This window comes from Oncorhynchus nerka, linkage group LG18 (assembly GCF_034236695.1).
Source record: "Oncorhynchus nerka isolate Pitt River linkage group LG18, Oner_Uvic_2.0, whole genome shotgun sequence".
NCBI classification, from domain to species: Eukaryota; Metazoa; Chordata; class Actinopteri; order Salmoniformes; family Salmonidae; genus Oncorhynchus; species Oncorhynchus nerka.
Genome location: NC_088413.1, coordinates 21483440 through 21503227, shown reverse-complemented (window position 1 = coordinate 21503227; position 19788 = coordinate 21483440). Strand labels below are relative to the sequence as shown.

The 19788-nt window shown below is 44.9% G+C and overlaps 1 protein-coding gene across 2 annotated transcripts in view; it reads left to right on the top strand.

Annotated features, from left to right (window-relative positions):
• tusc3 (tumor suppressor candidate 3) overlaps window positions 1-16394 on the top strand; it is a 121745-nt gene extending 105351 nt beyond the window's left edge. Inside the window, exons 9-10 of one of the 2 annotated variants that reach the window (XM_065003746.1) lie at window positions 13998-14088; window positions 16290-16394. In XM_065003746.1, the coding sequence (XP_064859818.1) occupies window positions 13998-14088; window positions 16290-16305 (107 nt within the window). In that variant the 3' untranslated portion in view covers window positions 16306-16394. The other variant, XM_065003745.1, reaches the window with a different exon arrangement.
• Window positions 16395-19788: the final 3394 nt, after the last annotated feature.

Here is a 19788-nt window from a genome sequence, read left to right as displayed (position 1 = left end):
TGCTGCTTTCCTTCTCTACCTGCTAGTCCACTGGTGAACTGTCAGGTGGTTGGTCAGTGCTGTCCCAGGTCCCTGATTAGAAGGAGGAAATGGCCAGAAGGTTTTCTACCTGGGCTCCAGGACTGCAGTTGAATAGTCCTGCTGCTGCGTTGTAATCTCTGTAGTATGAGGGGTGTGATTGTTGTGGTTAGTATAGAGGGACTTTGTATGGAAATGAGAGGATCTCTTGTTCTGCTGTCAGTGATTGGGTCACCTGCGTTTGTTTGTGTGTGTCTGAAAACTCAGTCCCACACAGCATGAAACTATCATCCCGTTGATAATTGTTATGCTGAAAATATTGGTGAGGTAACGTCCTGGACTTTGACATCAGACACCCGATCACTCTTCAACTCTACTGTTTTAGCTGCTGAGTGTGGAGTGTTCAGACACAACTTCTCTACCGAGCAGGACCCAGATAAGTAAACCTAAAAACAAAATGGTGGTTAAAGGGGTGTGTTATCCCCTTAACAATGTAAAGTAAAGGCAAATGCCAGTTTTTCATCGTTACCGTCATAAGCATTCCTTTTAGCATCAACCGCTAACAAGCTTTTGAAATGCTAATTAGCGCGCTAGGATCATGCTCCTATTATGGGGCTTAGGCCAGTGGTGGAATCAGAGGTTGGCTGAACTTTGATCTCGCGTGCTAATCCTGAAAAGCACAGCCCAATCCAAGCTGCGTAGCTAATGAGGGAAATTATAAACAGGGCTTAAATTAGCTCTCACGATGAAACAAACAGGCCGCGACATGAAACAGTTGGATCGGCCGGTTCCCTGGTCCGGGATCAGATTTACTTAAGCGCGAGTACACATTGAACAAAATCGATTAAAAGGACTGATTAGATAATATCTTTAAATGTTCTCTGTAATGAGTGAAATCTTTAAAAACACTTAGCGATATAAACTGAAGGAGTGATGCAGGGCTTTATCAAATTTCTATTAGAGGAAAATCACTGACCTTTATCGCAAGTACGTACACAGAAGCACAAATAACCAGATGTTGTGTTAATATGGAAGCCACACACACACACCCTTCCACCATTGTTAGCATGTGTGTGTGATTGCGGTGGCTGATCAACTTGCAGCGGCTCAGTGAAAACACACACACAGTGAAAACAGTGGCAGCTGCTGGGTGAAATGAAAGCTAATGGAGGCTCCATCCTACCCAGTTAACCCCAGTCTGATGAAGGCCACCATCAATAACAGGATCAGCAGCACTGGAGCCCACCCTAATGAGACTACTGTTCAATCACATAGTCACACACGGTCACTAACTAATGTTCAATCACATAGTCATATACTGTCATTAACTACTGTTCAATCACATAGTCACACACTGTCACTAACTACTGTTCAATCACATAGTCACACACTGTCACTAACTACTGTTCAATCACATAGTCACACACGGTCACTAACTACTGTTCAATCACATAGTCACACACTGTCATTAACTACTGTTCGATCACATAGTCACACACTGTCACTAACTACTGTTCAATCACATAGTCACACACTGTCGCTAACTACTGTTCAATCACATAGTCACACACGGTCGCTAACTACTGTTCAATCACATAGTCACACACTGTCATTAACTACTGTTCAATCACATAGTCACACACGGTCATTAACTACTGTTCAATCACATAGTCACACACTGTCACTAACTACTGTTCAATCACATAGTCACACAGACTGCCACTAACTACTGTTCAATCACATAGTCACACACTGTCACTAACTACTGTTCAATCACATAGTCACACAGACTGTCACTAACTACTGTTCAATCACACAGACTGTCACTAACTACTGTTCAGTCACACAGACTGTCACTAACTACTGTCCAGTCACACAGACTGTCACTAACTACTGTCCAGTCACACAGACTGCCACTAACTACTGTTCAATCACATAGTCACACACTGTCACTAACTACTGTTCAATCACATAGTCACACACTGTCACTAACTACTGTTCAATCACATAGTCACACACGGTCGCTAACTACTGTTCAATCACATAGTCACACACTGTCATTAACTACTGTTCAATCACATAGTCACACACGGTCATTAACTACTGTTCAATCACATAGTCACACACTGTCACTAACTACTGTTCAATCACATAGTCACACAGACTGCCACTAACTACTGTTCAATCACATAGTCACACACTGTCACTAACTACTGTTCAATCACATAGTCACACAGACTGTCACTAACTACTGTTCAATCACACAGACTGTCACTAACTACTGTTCAGTCACACAGACTGTCACTAACTACTGTCCAGTCACACAGACTGTCACTAACTACTGTCCAGTCACACAGACTGCCACTAACTACTGTTCAATCACATAGTCACACACTGTCACTAACTACTGTTCAATCACATAGTCACACACTGTCACTAACTACTGTTCAATCACATAGTCACACACTGTCACTAACTACTGTTCAATCACATAGTCACACACTGTCACTAACTACTGTTCAATCACATAGTCACACACAGTCACTAACTACTGTTCAGTCACACAGACTGTCACTAACTACTGTTCAGTCACACAGACTGTCACTAACTACTGTCCAGTCACACAGGCTGTCACTAACTACTGTTCAATCACATAGTCACACAAGGTCACTAACTACTGTTCAATCACATAGTCACATATTGTCACTAACTACTGTTCAATCACAGTCACACACTGTCACTAACTACTGTTCAATCACATAGTCACACACTGTCACTAACTACTGTTTGTCACACAGATTGTCACTAACTACTGTTCAATCACATAGACATGCACTGTCATTAAATACTGTTCAGTCACACAGACTGTCACTAACTACTGTTTGTCACACGGATTGTCACTAACTACTGTTCAATCACATAGTCACACACTGTCACTAACTACTGTTCAATCACTCAGTCACACACTGTCACTAACTACTGTTCAATCACATAGTCACACACTGTCACTAACTACTGTTCAATCACTCAGTCACACACTGTCACTAACTACTGTTCAATCACATAGTCACACACTGTCACTAACTACTGTTCAATCACTCAGTCACACACTGTCACTAACTACTGTTCAATCACATAGTCACACACTGTCACTAACTACTGTTCAATCACATAGTCACACACTGTCACTAACTACTGTTCAATCACATAGACACACACTGTCACTAACTACTGTTCAATCACATAGTCACACACTGTCACTAACTACTGTTCAATCACATAGTCACACACTGTCTCTAACTACTGTTCAATCACATAGTCACACAGACTGTCACTAACTACTGTTCAATCACATAGTCACACACTGTCACTAACTACTGTTCAATCACACAGTCACACACTGTCATTAACTACTGTTCAATCACATAGTCACACACTGTCATTAACTACTGTTCAATCACATAGTCACACACTGTCACTAACTACTGTTCAATCACATAGTCACACACTGTCACTAACTACTGTTCAATCACATAGTCACACACTGTCACTAACTACTGTTCAATCACATAGTCACACACTGTCACTAACTACTGTTCAATCACATAGTCACACACTGTCACTAACTACTGTTCAATCACATAGTCACACACTGTCACTAACTACTGTTCAATCACATAGTCACACACTGTCACTAACTACTGTTCAATCACATAGTCACACACTGTCACTAACTACTGTTCAATCACATAGTCACACACTGTCATGAACTACTGTTCAATCACATAGTCACACACGGTCATTAACTACTGTTCAATCACATAGTCACACACGGTCACTAACTACTGTTCAATCACATAGTCACACACTGTCACTAACTACTGTTCAATCACATAGTCACACACGGTCGCTAACTACTGTTCAATCACTCAGTCACACACTGTCATTAACTACTGTTCAATCACATAGACACACACTGTCACTACTTACTGTTCAATCACACAGTCACACACTGTCATTAACTACTGTTCAATCACATAGTCACACACTGTCATTAACTACTGTTCAATCACATAGTCACACACTGTCACTAACTACTGTTCAATCACACAGTCACACACTGTCACTAACTACTGTTCAATCACATAGTCACACACTGTCATTAACTACTGTTCAATCACATAGTCACACACGGTCGCTAACTACTGTTCAATCACTCAGTCACACACTGTCATTAACTACTGTTCAATCACATAGTCACACACTGTCACTAACTACTGTTCAATCACATAGTCACACACGGTCGCTAACTACTGTTCAATCACTCAGTCACACACTGTCATTAACTACTGTTCAATCACATAGTCACACACTGTCACTAACTACTGTTCAATCACATAGTCACACACGGTTGCTAACTACTGTTCAATCACTCAGTCACACACTGTCATTAACTACTGTTCAATCACATAGACACACACTGTCACTACTTACTGTTCAATCACACAGTCACACACTGTCATTAACTACTGTTCAATCACATAGTCACACACTGTCATTAACTACTGTTCAATCACATAGTCACACACTGTCACTAACTACTGTTCAATCACATAGAAATACACTGTCATTAACTACTGTTCAATCACAGACACACATACTGTCACTAACTACTGTTCAATCACAGACACACAGACTGACACTAACTACTGTTCAATCACATAGACATACACTGTCATTAACTACTGTTCAATCACAGACACACAGACTGACACAGACTGTCACTAACTACTGTTCAGTCGCGTAGTCACATGCACGCTCACACATTTTTAATTACATTTAAATTAATCAGCCTCAAACTGGAGCTACACACATCTCCCGGTGAAAAACACACAGTCACACACATTATCCAACAGGTCCATGAGAATGAGTCACCCACAAAATATCCTGGTGTCACCACTCCCTGTCTCACCACTTCTCTCTCTCTCTCTCTCTCTCTCTCTCTCTCTCTCTCTCTCTCTCATTCAATTCAAGGGGCTTTATTGGCATGGGAAACATGTTAACATTGCCAAAGCAAGTGAGGTAGATAATATCCAAAAGTGAAATAAACAATAAAAATGAACAGTAAACATTACACATACAGAAATGTCAAAACAATAAACACATTACAAAAGTCATATTATACATATATATATATATATATATATATATATATACAGTGTTGTAACAATGTACAAATGGTTAAAGAACACAAGGGAAAATAAATAAGCATAAATATGGGTTGTAATTACAATGGTGTTTGTTCTTCACTGGTTGCCCTTTTCTTGTGGCAACAGGTCACAAATCTTGCTGCTGTGATGGCACACTGTGGATTTTCACCCAGTAGATATGGGAGTTTATCAAAGTTGGATTTGTTTTCGAATTCTTTGTGGATCTGTGTAATCTGAGGGAAATATGTCTCTCTAATATGGTCATACGTTGGACAGGAGGTTAGGAAGTGCAGCTCAGTTTCCACCTCATTTTGTGGGCAGTGTGCACATAGCCTGTCTTCTCTTGAGAGCCAGGTCTGTCTACGGCAGCCTATCTCAATAGCAAGGCTATGCTCACTAAGTCTGTACATAGTCAGTGGTCAGGTATTCTGCCACTGTGACTGTTTAGGGCTAAATAGCATTCTAGTTTGCTCTGTTTTTTTGTTAATTCTTACCAATGTGTCAAGTAATTATCTTTTTGTTTTCTCATGATTTGGTTGGGTCTAATTGTGCTGCTGTCCTGGGGCTCTGTGGGGTGTGTTTGTGTTTGTTGAACAGAGCCCCAGGACCAGCTTGCTTAGGGGACTCTTCTCCAGGTTCATCTCTCTGTAGGTGATGGCTTTGTTATGGAAGGTTTGGGAATCGCTTCCTTTTAGGTGGTTGTAGAATTTAACAGCTCTTTTCTGGATTTTGATCATTAGTGGGTATCGTCCTAATTCTGCTCTGCATGCATTATTTGGTGTTCTACGTTGTACACTGAGGATATTTTTGCAGAATTCTGTATGCAGAGTCTCAATTTGGTGTTTGTCCCATTTTGTGAAGTCTTGGTTGGTGAGCGGACCCCAGACTTCACAACCATAAAGGGCAATGGGCTCTATGACTGATTCAAGTATTTTTAGCCAGATCCTAATTGGTATGTTGAAATTTATGTTCCTTTTGATGGCATAGAATGCCCTTCTTGCCTTGTCTCTCTGATTGTTCACAGCTTTGTGGAAGTTACCTGTGGTGCTGATGTTTAGGCCAAGGTATGTATAGTTTTTTGTGTGCTCTAGGGCAACAGTTTCTAGATGGAATTTGTATTTGTGGTCCTGGCAACTGGACCTTTTTTGGAACACCGTTATTTTGGTCTTACTGAGATTTACTGTCAGGGCCCAGGTCTGACAGAATCTGTGCAGAACGTCTAGGTGCTGCTGTAGGCCCTCCTTGGTTGGTGACAGAAGCACCAGATCATCAGCAAATAGTAGACATTTGACTTTGGATTCTAGTAGGGTGAGGCCGGGTGCTGCAGACTTTTCTAGTGCCCGCGCCAATTCGTTGATATATATATGTTGAAGAGGATGGGGCTTAAGCTGCATCCCTGTCTCACCCCACGACCCTGTGTGAAGAAATATGTGTGTTTTTTGCCAATTTTAACCGCACACTTGTTGTTTGTGTACATGGATTTTATAATGTCGTATGTTTTACCCCCAACACCACTTTCCATCAGTTTGTATAGCAGACCCTCATGTCAAATTGAGTCGAAGGCTTTTTTGAAATCAACAAAGCATGAGAAGACTTTGCCCTTGTTTTGGTTTGTTTGGTTGTCACTTAGGGTGTGCAGGGTGAATACATGGTCTGTTGTACGGTAATTTGGTAAAAAGCCAATTTGACATTTGCTCAGTACATTGTTTTCTTTGAGGAAATGTACGAGTCTGCTGTTAATGATAATGCATAGGATTTTCCCAAGGTTACTGTTGACGCATATTCCACGGTTGTTATTGGGGTCAAATTTGTCTCCACTTTTGTGGATTGGGGTGATCAGTCCTTGGTTCCAAATATTGGGGAAGATGCCAGAGCTAAGGATGATGTTAAAGAGTTTTAGTATAGCCAATTGGAATTTGTTGTCTGCATATTTGATCATTTCATTAAGGATACCATCAACACCACAGGCCTTTTTGGGTTGGAGGGTTTTTATTTTGTCCTGTAACTCATTCTAGGTAATTGGAGAATCCAGTGGGTTCTGGTAGTCTTTAATAGTTGATTCTAAGATTTGTATTTGATCATGTATATGTTTTTGCTCTTTATTCTTTGTTATAGAGCCAAAAAGATTGGAGAAGTGGTTTACCCATACATCTCCATTTTGGATAGATAATTCTTCGTGTTGTTGTTTGTTTAGTGTTTTCCAATTTTCCCAGAAGTGGTTAGAGTCTATGGATTCTTCAATTACATTGAGCTGCTTTCTGACATGCTGTTCCTTCTTTTTCCGTAGTGTATTTCTGTATTGTTTTAGTGATTCACCATAATGAAGGCGTAGACTCAGGTTTTCAGATTTGATAGGGAAGCTGAGAGGTCAAATATACTGTTAAGATTTTCTACTGACAAGTTTACACCTTCACTATTGCAGTGAAACATATGCCTAGTGGGGCATATGTGTGAGGGAATGCTGTCACCTGCAGGCAGGTGTTTGTCCCCCTGTGTGCTGAGGGTGTCAGGTTCTGGCATTTAGGTCGCCACAGACTAGTACTGGGCCTGGAAATGATTGATTTCCCCCTTCAGGGTGGAGAAGCTGTCTTCATTAAAGTATGGGGATTCTAGTGGGGGGATATAGGTAGCACACAGGAGGACATTTTTCTCTGTTAAGATAATTTCCTTTTGAATTTCTAGCCAAATGTAAAATGTTCCTGTTTTGATTAATTTAATGGAGTAAGTTAGGTCTGCTCTATACCAAATTAGCATACCCCCTGAGTCCCTTCCCTGTTTCACACCTGGCAGATTGGTGGATGGGACTACCAGCTCTCTGTAACCTAGAGGGAAACCAGTGGGTCCGTCTCCTCTATAACAGGTTTCTTGCAGGATGACAATGTCTGTATTACCGATTTCTTTGGTGAAGTCCGGGTTCCTGCTCTTTAGGCCAAAGGCAGATGACCTCAGGCCTTGGATATTCCAGGATGATATAGTGAAGGCTTTTTGTTCCATAAAGTGTCCAATGTTGTTGGTCGTGGTTTGGCCTCAGGCCAGTAAGTGTGAGCAGAGCCTGCTGAGCATCTGGTACATGCCATTGGCTTGAGCGAGTGTAAGAGTGGGGGTTGGGCCTGTTTGCCCGCTCACTACCTGGGCGTATGTGTGATTTCCATGTTGACGCCCTCTTTACGGGGGTGGGGTGCATGGGGTGGGCAGGAGTGGCATAGGTCTGATCTGAGGGGGCCTAAATGGGGTGTGGGCATGGTTGACGTGGGGGGTGTTGATTGGTTGGGGTGGGGGTGTGGATGTGTCTGGGGGTGTTGTGGTCTGGATGTGAGTCCTCTTGGCGTGGGTCCTCTATGTGTAGGTCCGGGGGGGGGGGGGGGGGGTCCTGCAGGTCTTGGAGGATGTCTCGCTGGTCTGGGTGGGGTGTCTATTGATCTGTTGCTCCTGTGTGAAGTGTTGGGGATACGTTTGAGAGCGATGTCCTTTAGAGTCCGGGCGAAGGTGGGCACTGCTGCCTTGTAGAGGTGGACCTGGTCATAGAGGCTGTTCAAGTCCAGGGTGGAGTGGTGGGCCAGGAAAACATTTGGTTTTGAGGCACAGTCACGGGAAATACTTGCGTTTACCCGCTGTATTGTGGCAGGGTGGAAGTCTTTTCGTGGTAGCAGGGTGGAGATAACCACTTGTGCGTTGGGGAAAGTAGAAGAAGCCTTTTCAATCACTCCCTTCAGTGCTGTGGCCACCCTTTCCTGCTGTGCTCTCAGGTTGTTTGTGCCTGTGTGTATTATTATGTGGCTAGCTGAGCCTAGTTGGTCCTCAGACAGAAGGTCGAGGGCGCGCTGGGTGTTTGGACACCAGAGTTTAGACACACTGTTTGGGAAAAAGGTTTTTTTCTTCTATATATTTCCCATTTGAGTCCATAAGGAGTACATTCTGTGTCTTGTGGTTGTCCTCCGTGGGTGTGGGGGGGTTGTCAGAAGGGCTGATTAAGGGGGTGTTGTGTTGTTGTGCTGGACTGTTGTCTGGGTCTGTGCTGTCTCTCTCTCTCTCTCTCTCTCTCTCTCTCTCTATCTCTCTCATTCAATGCATACTTCAGTGGAGTGAGATTCCACTCTCCTATTTAAACACCACCACGGTGTGAACAAGGTGAGGACCAGATAGTTGTTCTTCAATGCCAGAAGTCATTTCTCTCTGCTATTAACAGAACAGTAGAGATAAATATGCTCCTCTCTCCTCCTTCCCCTGCTCCTCTCTCCTTCTTACCCTGCTCCTCTCTCCTCCTTCCCCTCCTCCTCTCTCCTCCTTCCCCTGCTCCTCTCTTCTCCTCCTTCCCCTGCTCCTCTCTTCTCCTCCTTCCCTTGCACCTCTCTTCTCCTCCTCTCTCCTCCTCCTCTCTCCTCCTTCCCCTGCTCCTCTTTCCTCCTCCTTCCCCTGCTCTTCTCTTCTCCTCCTCTCTCCTCCTTCCCCTTACTCCTCTCTCCCTCTTCCCCTGCTCCTCTCTCCTCCTCCCCTCTCCTCCTTCCCCTGCTCCTCTCTCCTTCTCCTTCCCCTGCTGCTCTTCTCCTCCTCTCTCCTCCTTCCCCTACTCCTCTCTCCTCCTTCCCCTGCTCCTCTCTCCTCCTCCTCTCTCCTCCTTCCCCTGCTCCTCTCTCCTCCTTCCCCTTCTCCTCTCTCCTCCTACTCTCTCCTCCTTCCCCTGCTCCTCTCTCCTCCTTCCCCTGCTCCTCTCTCCTCCTCCTCTCTCCTCCTGTCTCCTCCTTCCCTCTCCTCCTTCCCCTGCTCCTCTCTCCTGCTCCTCTCTCCTCCTTCCCCTGCTCCTCTCTCCTCCTCCTCTCTCCTCCTTCCCCTACTCCTCTCTCCTCCTTCCCCTGCTCCTCTCTCCTCCTTCCCCTGCTCCTCTCCTCCTCCTTCCCCTGCTCTTCTCTTCTCCTCCTCTCTCCTCCTTCCCCTACTCCTCTCTCCTCCTTCCCCTGCTCCTCTCTCCTCCTCCTCTCTCCTCCTCCTTCCCCTGCTCCTCTCTCCTCCTTCCCCTTCTCCTCTCTCCTCCTACTCTCTCCTCCTTCCCCTGCTCCTCTCTCCTCCTCTCTCCTCCTTCCCTCTCCTCCTTCCCCTGCTCCTCTCTCCTCCTCCTCTCTCCTCCTCCTCTCTCCTCCTTCCCTCTCCTCCATGCCCTGCTCCTCTCTCCTCCTTCCCCTGCCTCTCTCTCCTCCTCCTCTCTCCTCCTTCCCTCTCCTCCTTCCCCTGCTCCTCTCTTCTCCCACTACGTGTGTGTCTGTCTGTGTGTGTGTAGGGGGTCTCCTCACAGCAGGGGGAGGAACAGAGGGACCAAGGCATGTTCCCCCAGCTAATGTTTTATGACTGAGTCGTGCCCCCCCCCCCCCACACAACCTTCCCCTGCTCCTCTCTTCTCCTTCCCCTGCTCCTCTCTCCTCCTTCCCCTGCTCCTCTCTCCTCCTCCTCTCTCCTCCTTCCCTCTCCTCCTTCCCCTGCTCCTCTCCCCTCCTCCTCTCTCTCCTCCTTCCCCTGCTCCTCTCTCCTCCTTCCCTCTCCTCCTTCCCCTGCTCCTCTCTCCTCCCACTATGTGTGTGTCTGTGTGTGTGTAGGGGGTCTCCTCTTCACAGCAGGGGGAGGAACAGAGGGACCAAGGCATGTTCCCCCAGCTAATATTTTATGACTGAGTCGTGCCCCCCCCCCACATGCTGCATACATAATGACATGACATTATAATTTGTAGAAGCATGATGGATATTTGCATAACTGTCAATTAAGTCTGGCAGATGTGAAGAGGCCGGCACTCAGTCCACTGTTCCTTTAATTAACACCAGAGAGATGAACCCTGACCCCCACGGCGTGTGTGTTTGTGGTGCGTGCACAGCACAGAAGGCCAACCTCGTGTGTGTGTGTGTGTGTGTGTGTGTGTGGTTGTTTGTGTGCGTGTGTGGTTGTGCGTTTGCGTGTGTGTGTGTGTGTGTGTGTGTGTGTGTGGTTGTGCGTGTGTGTGTGTGCGCGCTGGAGCGTACTGTAAACATGATTAATACAGAGCTTCAGAGGCCCACTGTTGTAGTTCTACTGAGACCAGACAAACACATGCATGTACACACATACACATAGTTGTGCAAAAGCAGTTATCCTTGAGAAAGTGGTAATTAAAATGCAAAACAAGGTCTTTGTAACGTGTCCAGTGACAGTCCTTCATCCGTCTGCAACGTGTCGACTGACAGCACATGGAGAAAACAAGCCCCTTTTTAAGTTCGCCTCTCAGCTATCGCTGCCTGCACCTGCCCGCCCGTCCAGCATCACTACTCTGTTCTGACTTAGAATATGTGGACAACTACAAATACCTAGGTGTCTGGTTAGACTGTAAACTCTCCTTCCAGACTCACATTAAGCATCTCCAATCCAAAGTTAAATCTACAATCGGCTTCCTATTTCACAACAAAGCATCCTTCACTCATGCTGCCAAACATACCCTCGTAAAACTGACCATCCTACCAATCCTCGACTTCGGTGATGTCATTTAGAAAATAGCCTCCAACACCCTACTCAATAAATTGGATGCAGTCTATCACAGTGCCATCCGTTTTGTCACCAAAGCCCCATATACTACCCACCATTGCGACCTGTACGCTCTCGTTGGCTGGCCCTCGCTTCATACTCGTCGCCAAACCCACTGGCTTCATGTCATCTACAAGACCCTGCTAGGTAAAGTCCCCCCTTATCTCAGCTCGCTGGTCACCATAGCATCACCCACCTGTAGCACACGCTCCAGCAGGTATATCTCTCTAGTCACCCCCAAAACCAATTCTTCCTTTGGCCGCCTCTCCTTTCAGTTCTCTGCTGCCAACGACTGGAACGAAGTACCAAAATCTCAGAAACTGGAAACACTTATCTCCCTCACTAGCTTTAAGCACCAGCTGTCAGAGCAGCTCACAGATTACTGCACCTGTACATAGCCCACCTATAATTTAGCCCAAACAACTACCTCTTTCCCTACTGTATTTATTTTGCTCCTTTGCACCCCATTATTTTTATTTCTACTTTGTACATTCTTCCACTGCAAATCTACCATTCCAGTGTTTTACTTGATATATTGTATTTATTCGCCACCATGGCCTTTTTTTGCCTTTACCTCCCTTCTCACCTAATTTGCTCACATCGTATATAGACTTGTTTATACTGTATTATTGACTGTATGTTTGTTTTACTCCATGTGTAACTCTGTGTCGTTGTATCTGTCGAACTGCTTTGCTTTATCTTGGCCAGGTCGCAATTGTAAATGAGAACTTGTTCTCAACTTGCCTACCTGGTTAAATAAAGGTGTTCTCAACTTGCCTACCTGGTTAAATAAAAGTGAAATAAATATATCAGCAGAAACACCCATCATTCCCAAATGATGGCACCCTGTTCCCTCCTTTTGGGCCTTGGTTAAATAAAGGTGTTCCAACTAGGGACCCATTTGGGCCTGGTCAAATAAAGGTGTTCTCAACTAGGGACCCACCTGGGCCTTGGTAAAGGTGAAATAAATATATCAGTAGGGACCCATTTGGGCCTTGGTCAAACGTAGTGCGTCCCAAGTAGGGACCCATTTGGGCCTTGGTCAAACGTAGTGCGTCCCAAGTAGGGACCCATTTGGGCCTTGGTCAAACGTAGTGCGTCCCAAGTAGGGACCCATTTGGGCATTGGTCAAACGTAGTGCGTCCCAAGTAGGCACCCATTTGGGACGATGTCGTAGTGACTAATTTTCATAGAAACCCATTACTAAAAAATATATATACATATATGATATGATTATAAAAACCACAGGCTGGTAAACGTCAGAATATAAGCCTTAGTGATGATTACGAAGAGCTTACATTACACTGCTTACGTGACAATGTGACATTAGTTCCACTCAGCCCTGTCTTCAACCCACAGCTACATAGAGGACTGTTGAAGGATCTCAGTGGTGACATCAAATCCATTCAATAGGTCCTCCACACACCCTTTACAGTTACCACTGTCTGATAGCTAATTATACTACCAGACAACATACTGCAGTGGGGAATATGGCCAACCTAGAGAGGGGGAGGGAGGGAGGGAGGGGAGGGAGAGAGAGAGAGAGAGAGAGAGAGAGAGAATCATTCTCATCTTTTGTCATTGAGGTGTTTTTAACCATCCCAAAATAACTATAAATTGCCTCGTTATCATACTAAAGGGGTGAGTGTGTGTGTGTGTGTGTGTGTGTGTGTGTGTGGGGTAGTATGTGTGAGTGGTAGTGTGTGTGCTTGTAAGGGATAGTGTGTGTGGTTGTGCGTGTACGTGTGTGATAGTGTGTGTGTGTAATGTTGTGCTGTGGGTTTCAGTTATCTGCCTGGTGGGACTGTGTGTGTGTGTAATGTTGTACTGTGTGTTTCAGTTATCTGCCTGGTGGGACTGTGTGTGTGGTAGTGTGTGTGTGTGTGTAATGTTGTACTGTGTGTTTCAGTTATCTGCCTGGTGGGGCTGTGTGTGTGGTAGTGTGTGTGTGTGTAATGTTGTACTGTGTTTCAGTTATATGCCTGGTGGGACTGTGTGTGTGGTAGTGTGTGTGTGTGTAATGTTGTACTGTGTGTTTCAGTTATCTGCCTGGTGGGACTGTGTGTGTGGTAGTGTGTGTGTGTGTAATGTTGTACTGTGTGTTTCAGTTATCTGCCTGGTGGGACTGTGTGTGTGGTAGTGTGTGTAATGTTGTACTGTGTGTTTCAGTTATCTGCCTGGTGGGACTGTTTGTGTGGTAGTGTGTGTGTAATGTTGTACTGTGTGTTTCAGTTATCTGCCTGGTGGGACTGGGCCTGGTAGTGTTCTTCTTCAGCTTCCTGCTGTCCATCTTCAGGTCCAAGTACCACGGCTACCCCTACAGGTAACACACATACCTGGACTTCACCATGTTACCAATGGTATTCACACACACATTAGAGTTTTCCTGGACACGTGACTTAACCAGGAAAACGTCTGTGCCCAGAGTTTTCCAGTTGAGGTGGTCTTGATTAACTCCTTGCCCTACATAGTGTATAAATAGATTACTTCACTCCAGGTCTCCAGGGGTGTCTAAGTTCACACCATCCACCCTCTAACATGGAACACACCCAGACACTTTTCACCCAGAACATCGTGTTGCATTTTTTCCTAAACGAGCGAACTCAAACTGCCCTTGGAAGACAACTTTACCCACTTTTGAACTTCGTCAGATGAGTCGCGTCAGATGAGTCGCGTCAGATGAGTCGCGTCAGATGAGTCCCGTCAGATGAGTCCCGTCAGATGAGTCCCGTCAGATGAGCCGCGTCAGACGAGCCGCGTCAGACTAGCCTAGTGGTTAGAGCGTTGGACTAGTAACCGGAAGGTTGCAAGTTCAAACCCCCGAGCTGACAAGGTACAAATCTGTCGTTCTGCCCCTGAACAGGCAGTTAACCCACTGTTCCTAGGCCATCGTTGAAAATAAGAATTTGTTCTTAACTGACTTGCCTAGTTAAATAAAGGTTAAAAAAATGTATATATTTTTTTTTAAAGAGTCATCAGATGAGTCTTCAGATGAGTCTTCAGATGAGTCTTCAGATGAGTCTTCAGATGAGTCACGTCAACTCATCTGACGGCTAGTCAGATGAGTTGTCAGATGCTTTATCCCAAAAGGATTTTGTCAGCCTCTGCTCGAATCAATGGCTTCGCCCCAAATAGCGACCTTTGTTCTTTTATGAGCACTAATTTTGTCCAGGACTCGTAGAGATCTGGTAGGATACGATTTAGGACACATCCAGATTCTCCAGCTATCAGAATATAAGTAACAAGTAACACCCATAATCATCAAAACAACAGTTAGCAGCACGCAGTCCGAGAGAATGAAATCTACTGAACACAATGAAACAATGAAATCTACTGAACAACACTTAATACAGTCATATCACAATGAAATCTACTGAACGACACTTAATACAGTCATATCACAATGAAATCTACTGAACAACATTTAATACAGTCATATCACAATGAAATCTACTGAACGACACTTAATACAGTCATATCACAATGAAATCTACTGAACAACATTTAATACAGTCATATCACAATGAAATCTACTGAACAGCATTTAATACAGTCAGATCACAATGAAATCTACTGAACGACACTTAATACAGTCAGATCACAATGAAATCTACTGAACGACACTTAATACAGTCATATCACAATGAAATCTACTGAACAGCATTTAATACAGTCAGATCACAATGAAATCTACTGAACAGCATTTAATACAGTCAGATCACAATGAAATCTACTGAACGACACTTAATACAGTCAGATCACAATGAAATCTACTGAACAACATTTAATACAGTCAGATCACAATGAAATCTACTGAACAACATTTAATACAGTCAGATCACAATGAAATCTACTGAACAGCATTTAATACAGTCAGATCACAATGAAATCTACTGAACGACACTTAATACAGTCAGATCACAATGAAATCTACTGAACAGCATTTAATACAGTCAGATCACAATGAAATCTACTGAACGACACTTAATACAGTCAGATCACAATGAAATCTACTGAACAGCATTTAATACAGTCAGATCACAATGAAATCTACTGAACGACACTTAATACAGTCAGATCACAATGAAATCTACTGAACAGCATTTAATACAGTCAGATCAAGATTAAATCTACCGAGCGACACTGAATACAGTCAGATCACAATGAAATCTACTGAACGACACTTAATACAGTCAGATCACAATGAAATCTACTGAACGACACTTAATGCAGTCAGATCAAGATTAAATCTACTGAACGACACTTAATACAGTCAGATCACAATGAAATCTACTGAACGACACTTAATACAGTCAGATCACAATGAAATCTACTGAACGACACTTAATGCAGTCAGATCAAGATTAAATCTACCGAGCGACACTGAATACAGTCAGAACACAGTTGACTTTGTCACACACTAACTGGCGAGCGCTCTGTAATCACACGCTCTCTCTCCGTCTCTCTCTCTGTCTCTCTGTCTTTCTCTGTCTCTCTCTGTGTGTCTCTCTCTCTTTCTTTCAGCTTCCTTATAAAGTGAGTCTGAGGCGCCGTCTTCAGAGTGAAGGGTGAAGAGGCTACTTGATGCTGCTAGCTGAGAGGCTGCAGACACCGGGACAGGGTGCATGGGGCGGGGGGGTCATTTCAACTGCTGTACTCAATCTGCTTAATAAATGATAATGTGGTGACAAACTGAGAAAAGAGACACTCCTACCTATCTGATTAGTATGGTTATATCACACACACCTGTTCTGAAGGAGTTGAGCTCTTCAAGTCTGAATGTGTTTTATTTGATAGTGTCTGGCCAAATGACAGAGGGAGAGAGAGGACAGGAGAGGAGAAGAGGAAAGCGAGAGAGAGACATGCTGAGGACATGAGGAAAGAGAGAGACATGCTGAGGAAAAGAGGAAATAGAGAGAGAGAGACGTGCTGAGGAGAAGAGAGAGAGAGAGACATGATGAGGAGAAGAGAGGGAGAGACATGCTGAGGACATGAGGAAAGAGAGAGACATGCTGAGGAAAAGAGGAAATAGAGAGAGAGACATGCTGAGGAGAAGAGGAAGTAGAGAGACATGCTGAGGAGAAGAGGAAAGAGAGAGAGACATGCTGAGGAGAAGAGGAAGAGAGAGAGACATGCTGAGGAGAAGAGAGAGAGACATGATGAGGAGAAGAGAGAGAGAGAGAGACATGCTGAGGAGAAGAGAGAGAGGGAGAGATACTGAGGAGAAGAGGAAAGAGAGAGACATGCTGATGAGAAGAGGAAGTAGAGAGACATGCTGAGGAGAAGAGGAAAGAGAGAGACATGCTGATGAGAAGAGGAAGTAGAGAGACATGCTGAGGAGAAGAGGAAGTAGAGAGACATGCTGAGGAGAAGAGGAAAGAGAGAGACATGCTGATGAGAAGAGGAAGTAGAGAGACATGCTGAGGAGAAGAGGAAGTAGAGAGACATGCTGAGGAGAAGCGGAAGAGAGAGAGACATGCTGAGGAGAAGAGGAAGTAGAGAGACATGCTGAGGAGAAGAGGAAAGAGAGAGACATGCTGATGAGAAGAGGAAGTAGAGAGACATGCTGAGGAGAAGAGGAAGTAGAGAGACATGCTGAGGAGAAGAGGAAGTAGAGAGACATGCTGAGGAGAAGAGGAAGTAGAGAGACATGCTGAGGAGAAGAGGAAAGAGAGAGACATGCTGAGGAGAAGAGGAAAGAGAGAGAGACATGCTGAGGAGAAGAGGAAAGAGAGAGAGACATGCTGAGGAGAAGAGGAAAGAGAGAGACATGCTGAGGAGAAGAGGAAGTAGAGAGACATGCTGAGGAGAAGAGGAAGTAGAGAGACATGCTGAGGAGAAGAGGAAGTAGAGAGACATGCTGAGAAGAGAAGAGGAAAGAGAGAGGAAATGCTGAGGAGAAGAGGAAAGAGAGAGAGCTGAGGAGAGAGGAAGACATGCTGAGGAGAAGAGGAAAGAGAGAGACATGCTGAGGAGAAGAGGAAGTAGAGAGACATGCTGAGGAGAAGAGGAAGTAGAGAGACATGCTGAGGAGAAGAGGAAAGAGAGAGACATGCTGAGGAGAAGAGGAAAGAGAGAGACATGCTGAGGAGAAGAGGAAAGAGAGAGACATGCTGAGGAGAAGAGGAAGTAGAGAGACATGCTGAGGAGAAGAGGAAGTAGAGAGACATGCTGAGGAGAAGAGGAAGTAGAGAGACATGCTGAGGAGAAGAGGAAAGAGAGAGACATGCTGAGGAGAAGAGGAAGTAGAGAGACATGCTGAGGAGAAGAGGAAAGAGAGAGACATGCTGAGGAGAAGAGGAAGAGAGAGACATGCTGAGGAGAAGAGGAAAGAGAGAGACATGCTGAGGAGAAGAGGAAGTAGAGAGACATGCTGAGGAGAAGAGGAAGAGAGAGAGACATGCTGAGGAGAAGAGGAAAGAGCAGAGAGGCAGAAGAGAGAGACATGCTGAGGAGAAGAGGAAAGAGAGACATGCTGAGGAGGAGAAAGAGAGAGACATGCTAAAGAGAGCTGAGGAGAAGAGACATGGAGGAGAGAGAGAGACATGCTGGAGAAGAGGAAAGAGAGAGAGAGACACGCTGAGGAGAAGAGGAAAGAGAGAGACATGCTAAGGAGAAGAGGAAGAGAGAGACATGCTGAGGAAAGAGAGAGAGACATGCTGAGGAGAAAAGGAAAGAGAGAGAGAGACATGCTGAGGAGAAAAGGAAAGAGAGAGAGACATGCTGAGGAGAAGAGGAAGTAGAGAGACATGCTGAGGAGAAGAGGAAGTAGAGAGACATGCTGAGGAGAAGAGGAAGTAGAGAGACATGCTGAGGAGAAGAGGAAAGAGAAAGCTGAGGAGAAGAGGAAAGAGAGAGACATGCATGCTGAGGAGAAGAGGAAAGAGAGAGAGACATGCTGAGGAGAAGAGGAAGTAGAGAGACATGCTGAGGAGAAGAGGAAGTAGAGAGACATGCTGAGGAGAAGAGGAAGAGGAGTAGAGAGACATGCTGAGGAGAAGAGGAGAGAGAGACATGCTGAGGAGAAGAGGAAGTAGGAGAAGAGGAAGTATGCTGAGGAGAAGAGGAAAGAGAGAGACATGCTGAGGAGAAGAGGAAGTAGAGAGACATGCTGAGGAGAACTAGAGAGAGAGAGAAATGCTGAGGAGAAGAGGAAAGAGCGAGAGAGGCATAGAGAGAGACATGCTGAGGAGAAGAGGAAAGAGAGAGACATGCTAAGGAGAAGAGGAAGAGAGAGAGAGACATGCTGAGAAGAGTAAAGAGAGAGAGAGACACGCTGAGGAGAAGAGGAAAGAGAGAGACATGCTAAGGAGAAGAGGAAGAGAGAGACATGCTGAGGAAAGAGAGAGAGACATGCTGAAGGAGAAAAGAAAGGAGAGAGAGACATGCTGAGGAGAAAAGGAAATGAGAGAGAGACATGCTGAGGAGAAGAGGAAGTAGAGAGACATGCTGAGGAGAAGAGGAAGTAGAGAGACATGCTGAGGAGAAGAGGAAGTAGAGAGACATGCTGTGGAGAAGAGGAAAGAGAGAGACATGCTGAGGAGAAGAGGAAAGAGAGAGAGACATGCTGAGGAGAAGAGGAAAGAGAGAGACATGCTGAGGAGAAGAGGAAGTAGAGAGACATGCTGAGGAGAAGAGGAAGTAGAAGTAGAGAGACATGCTGAGGAGAAGAGGAAGTAGAGAGACATGCTGAGGAGAAGAGGAAAGAGAGACATGCTGAGGAGAAGAGGAAGTAGAGAGACATGCTGAGGAGAAGAGGAAAGAGAGAGACATGCTGAGGAGAAGAGGAAGTAGAGAGACATGCTGAGGAGAACTAGAAAGAGAGAAATGCTGAGGAGAAGAGGAAAGAGCTGAGAGATGCTAGAGAGAGACATGCTGAGGAGAAGAGGAAAGAGAGAGACATGCTAAGGAGAAGAGGAAGAGAGAGAGACATGCTGAGGAGAAGAGGAAAGAGAGAGACATGCTGAGGAGAAGAGAGAGAGAGACATGCTGGGGAGAAGAGGAAAGAGAGAGACATGCTAAG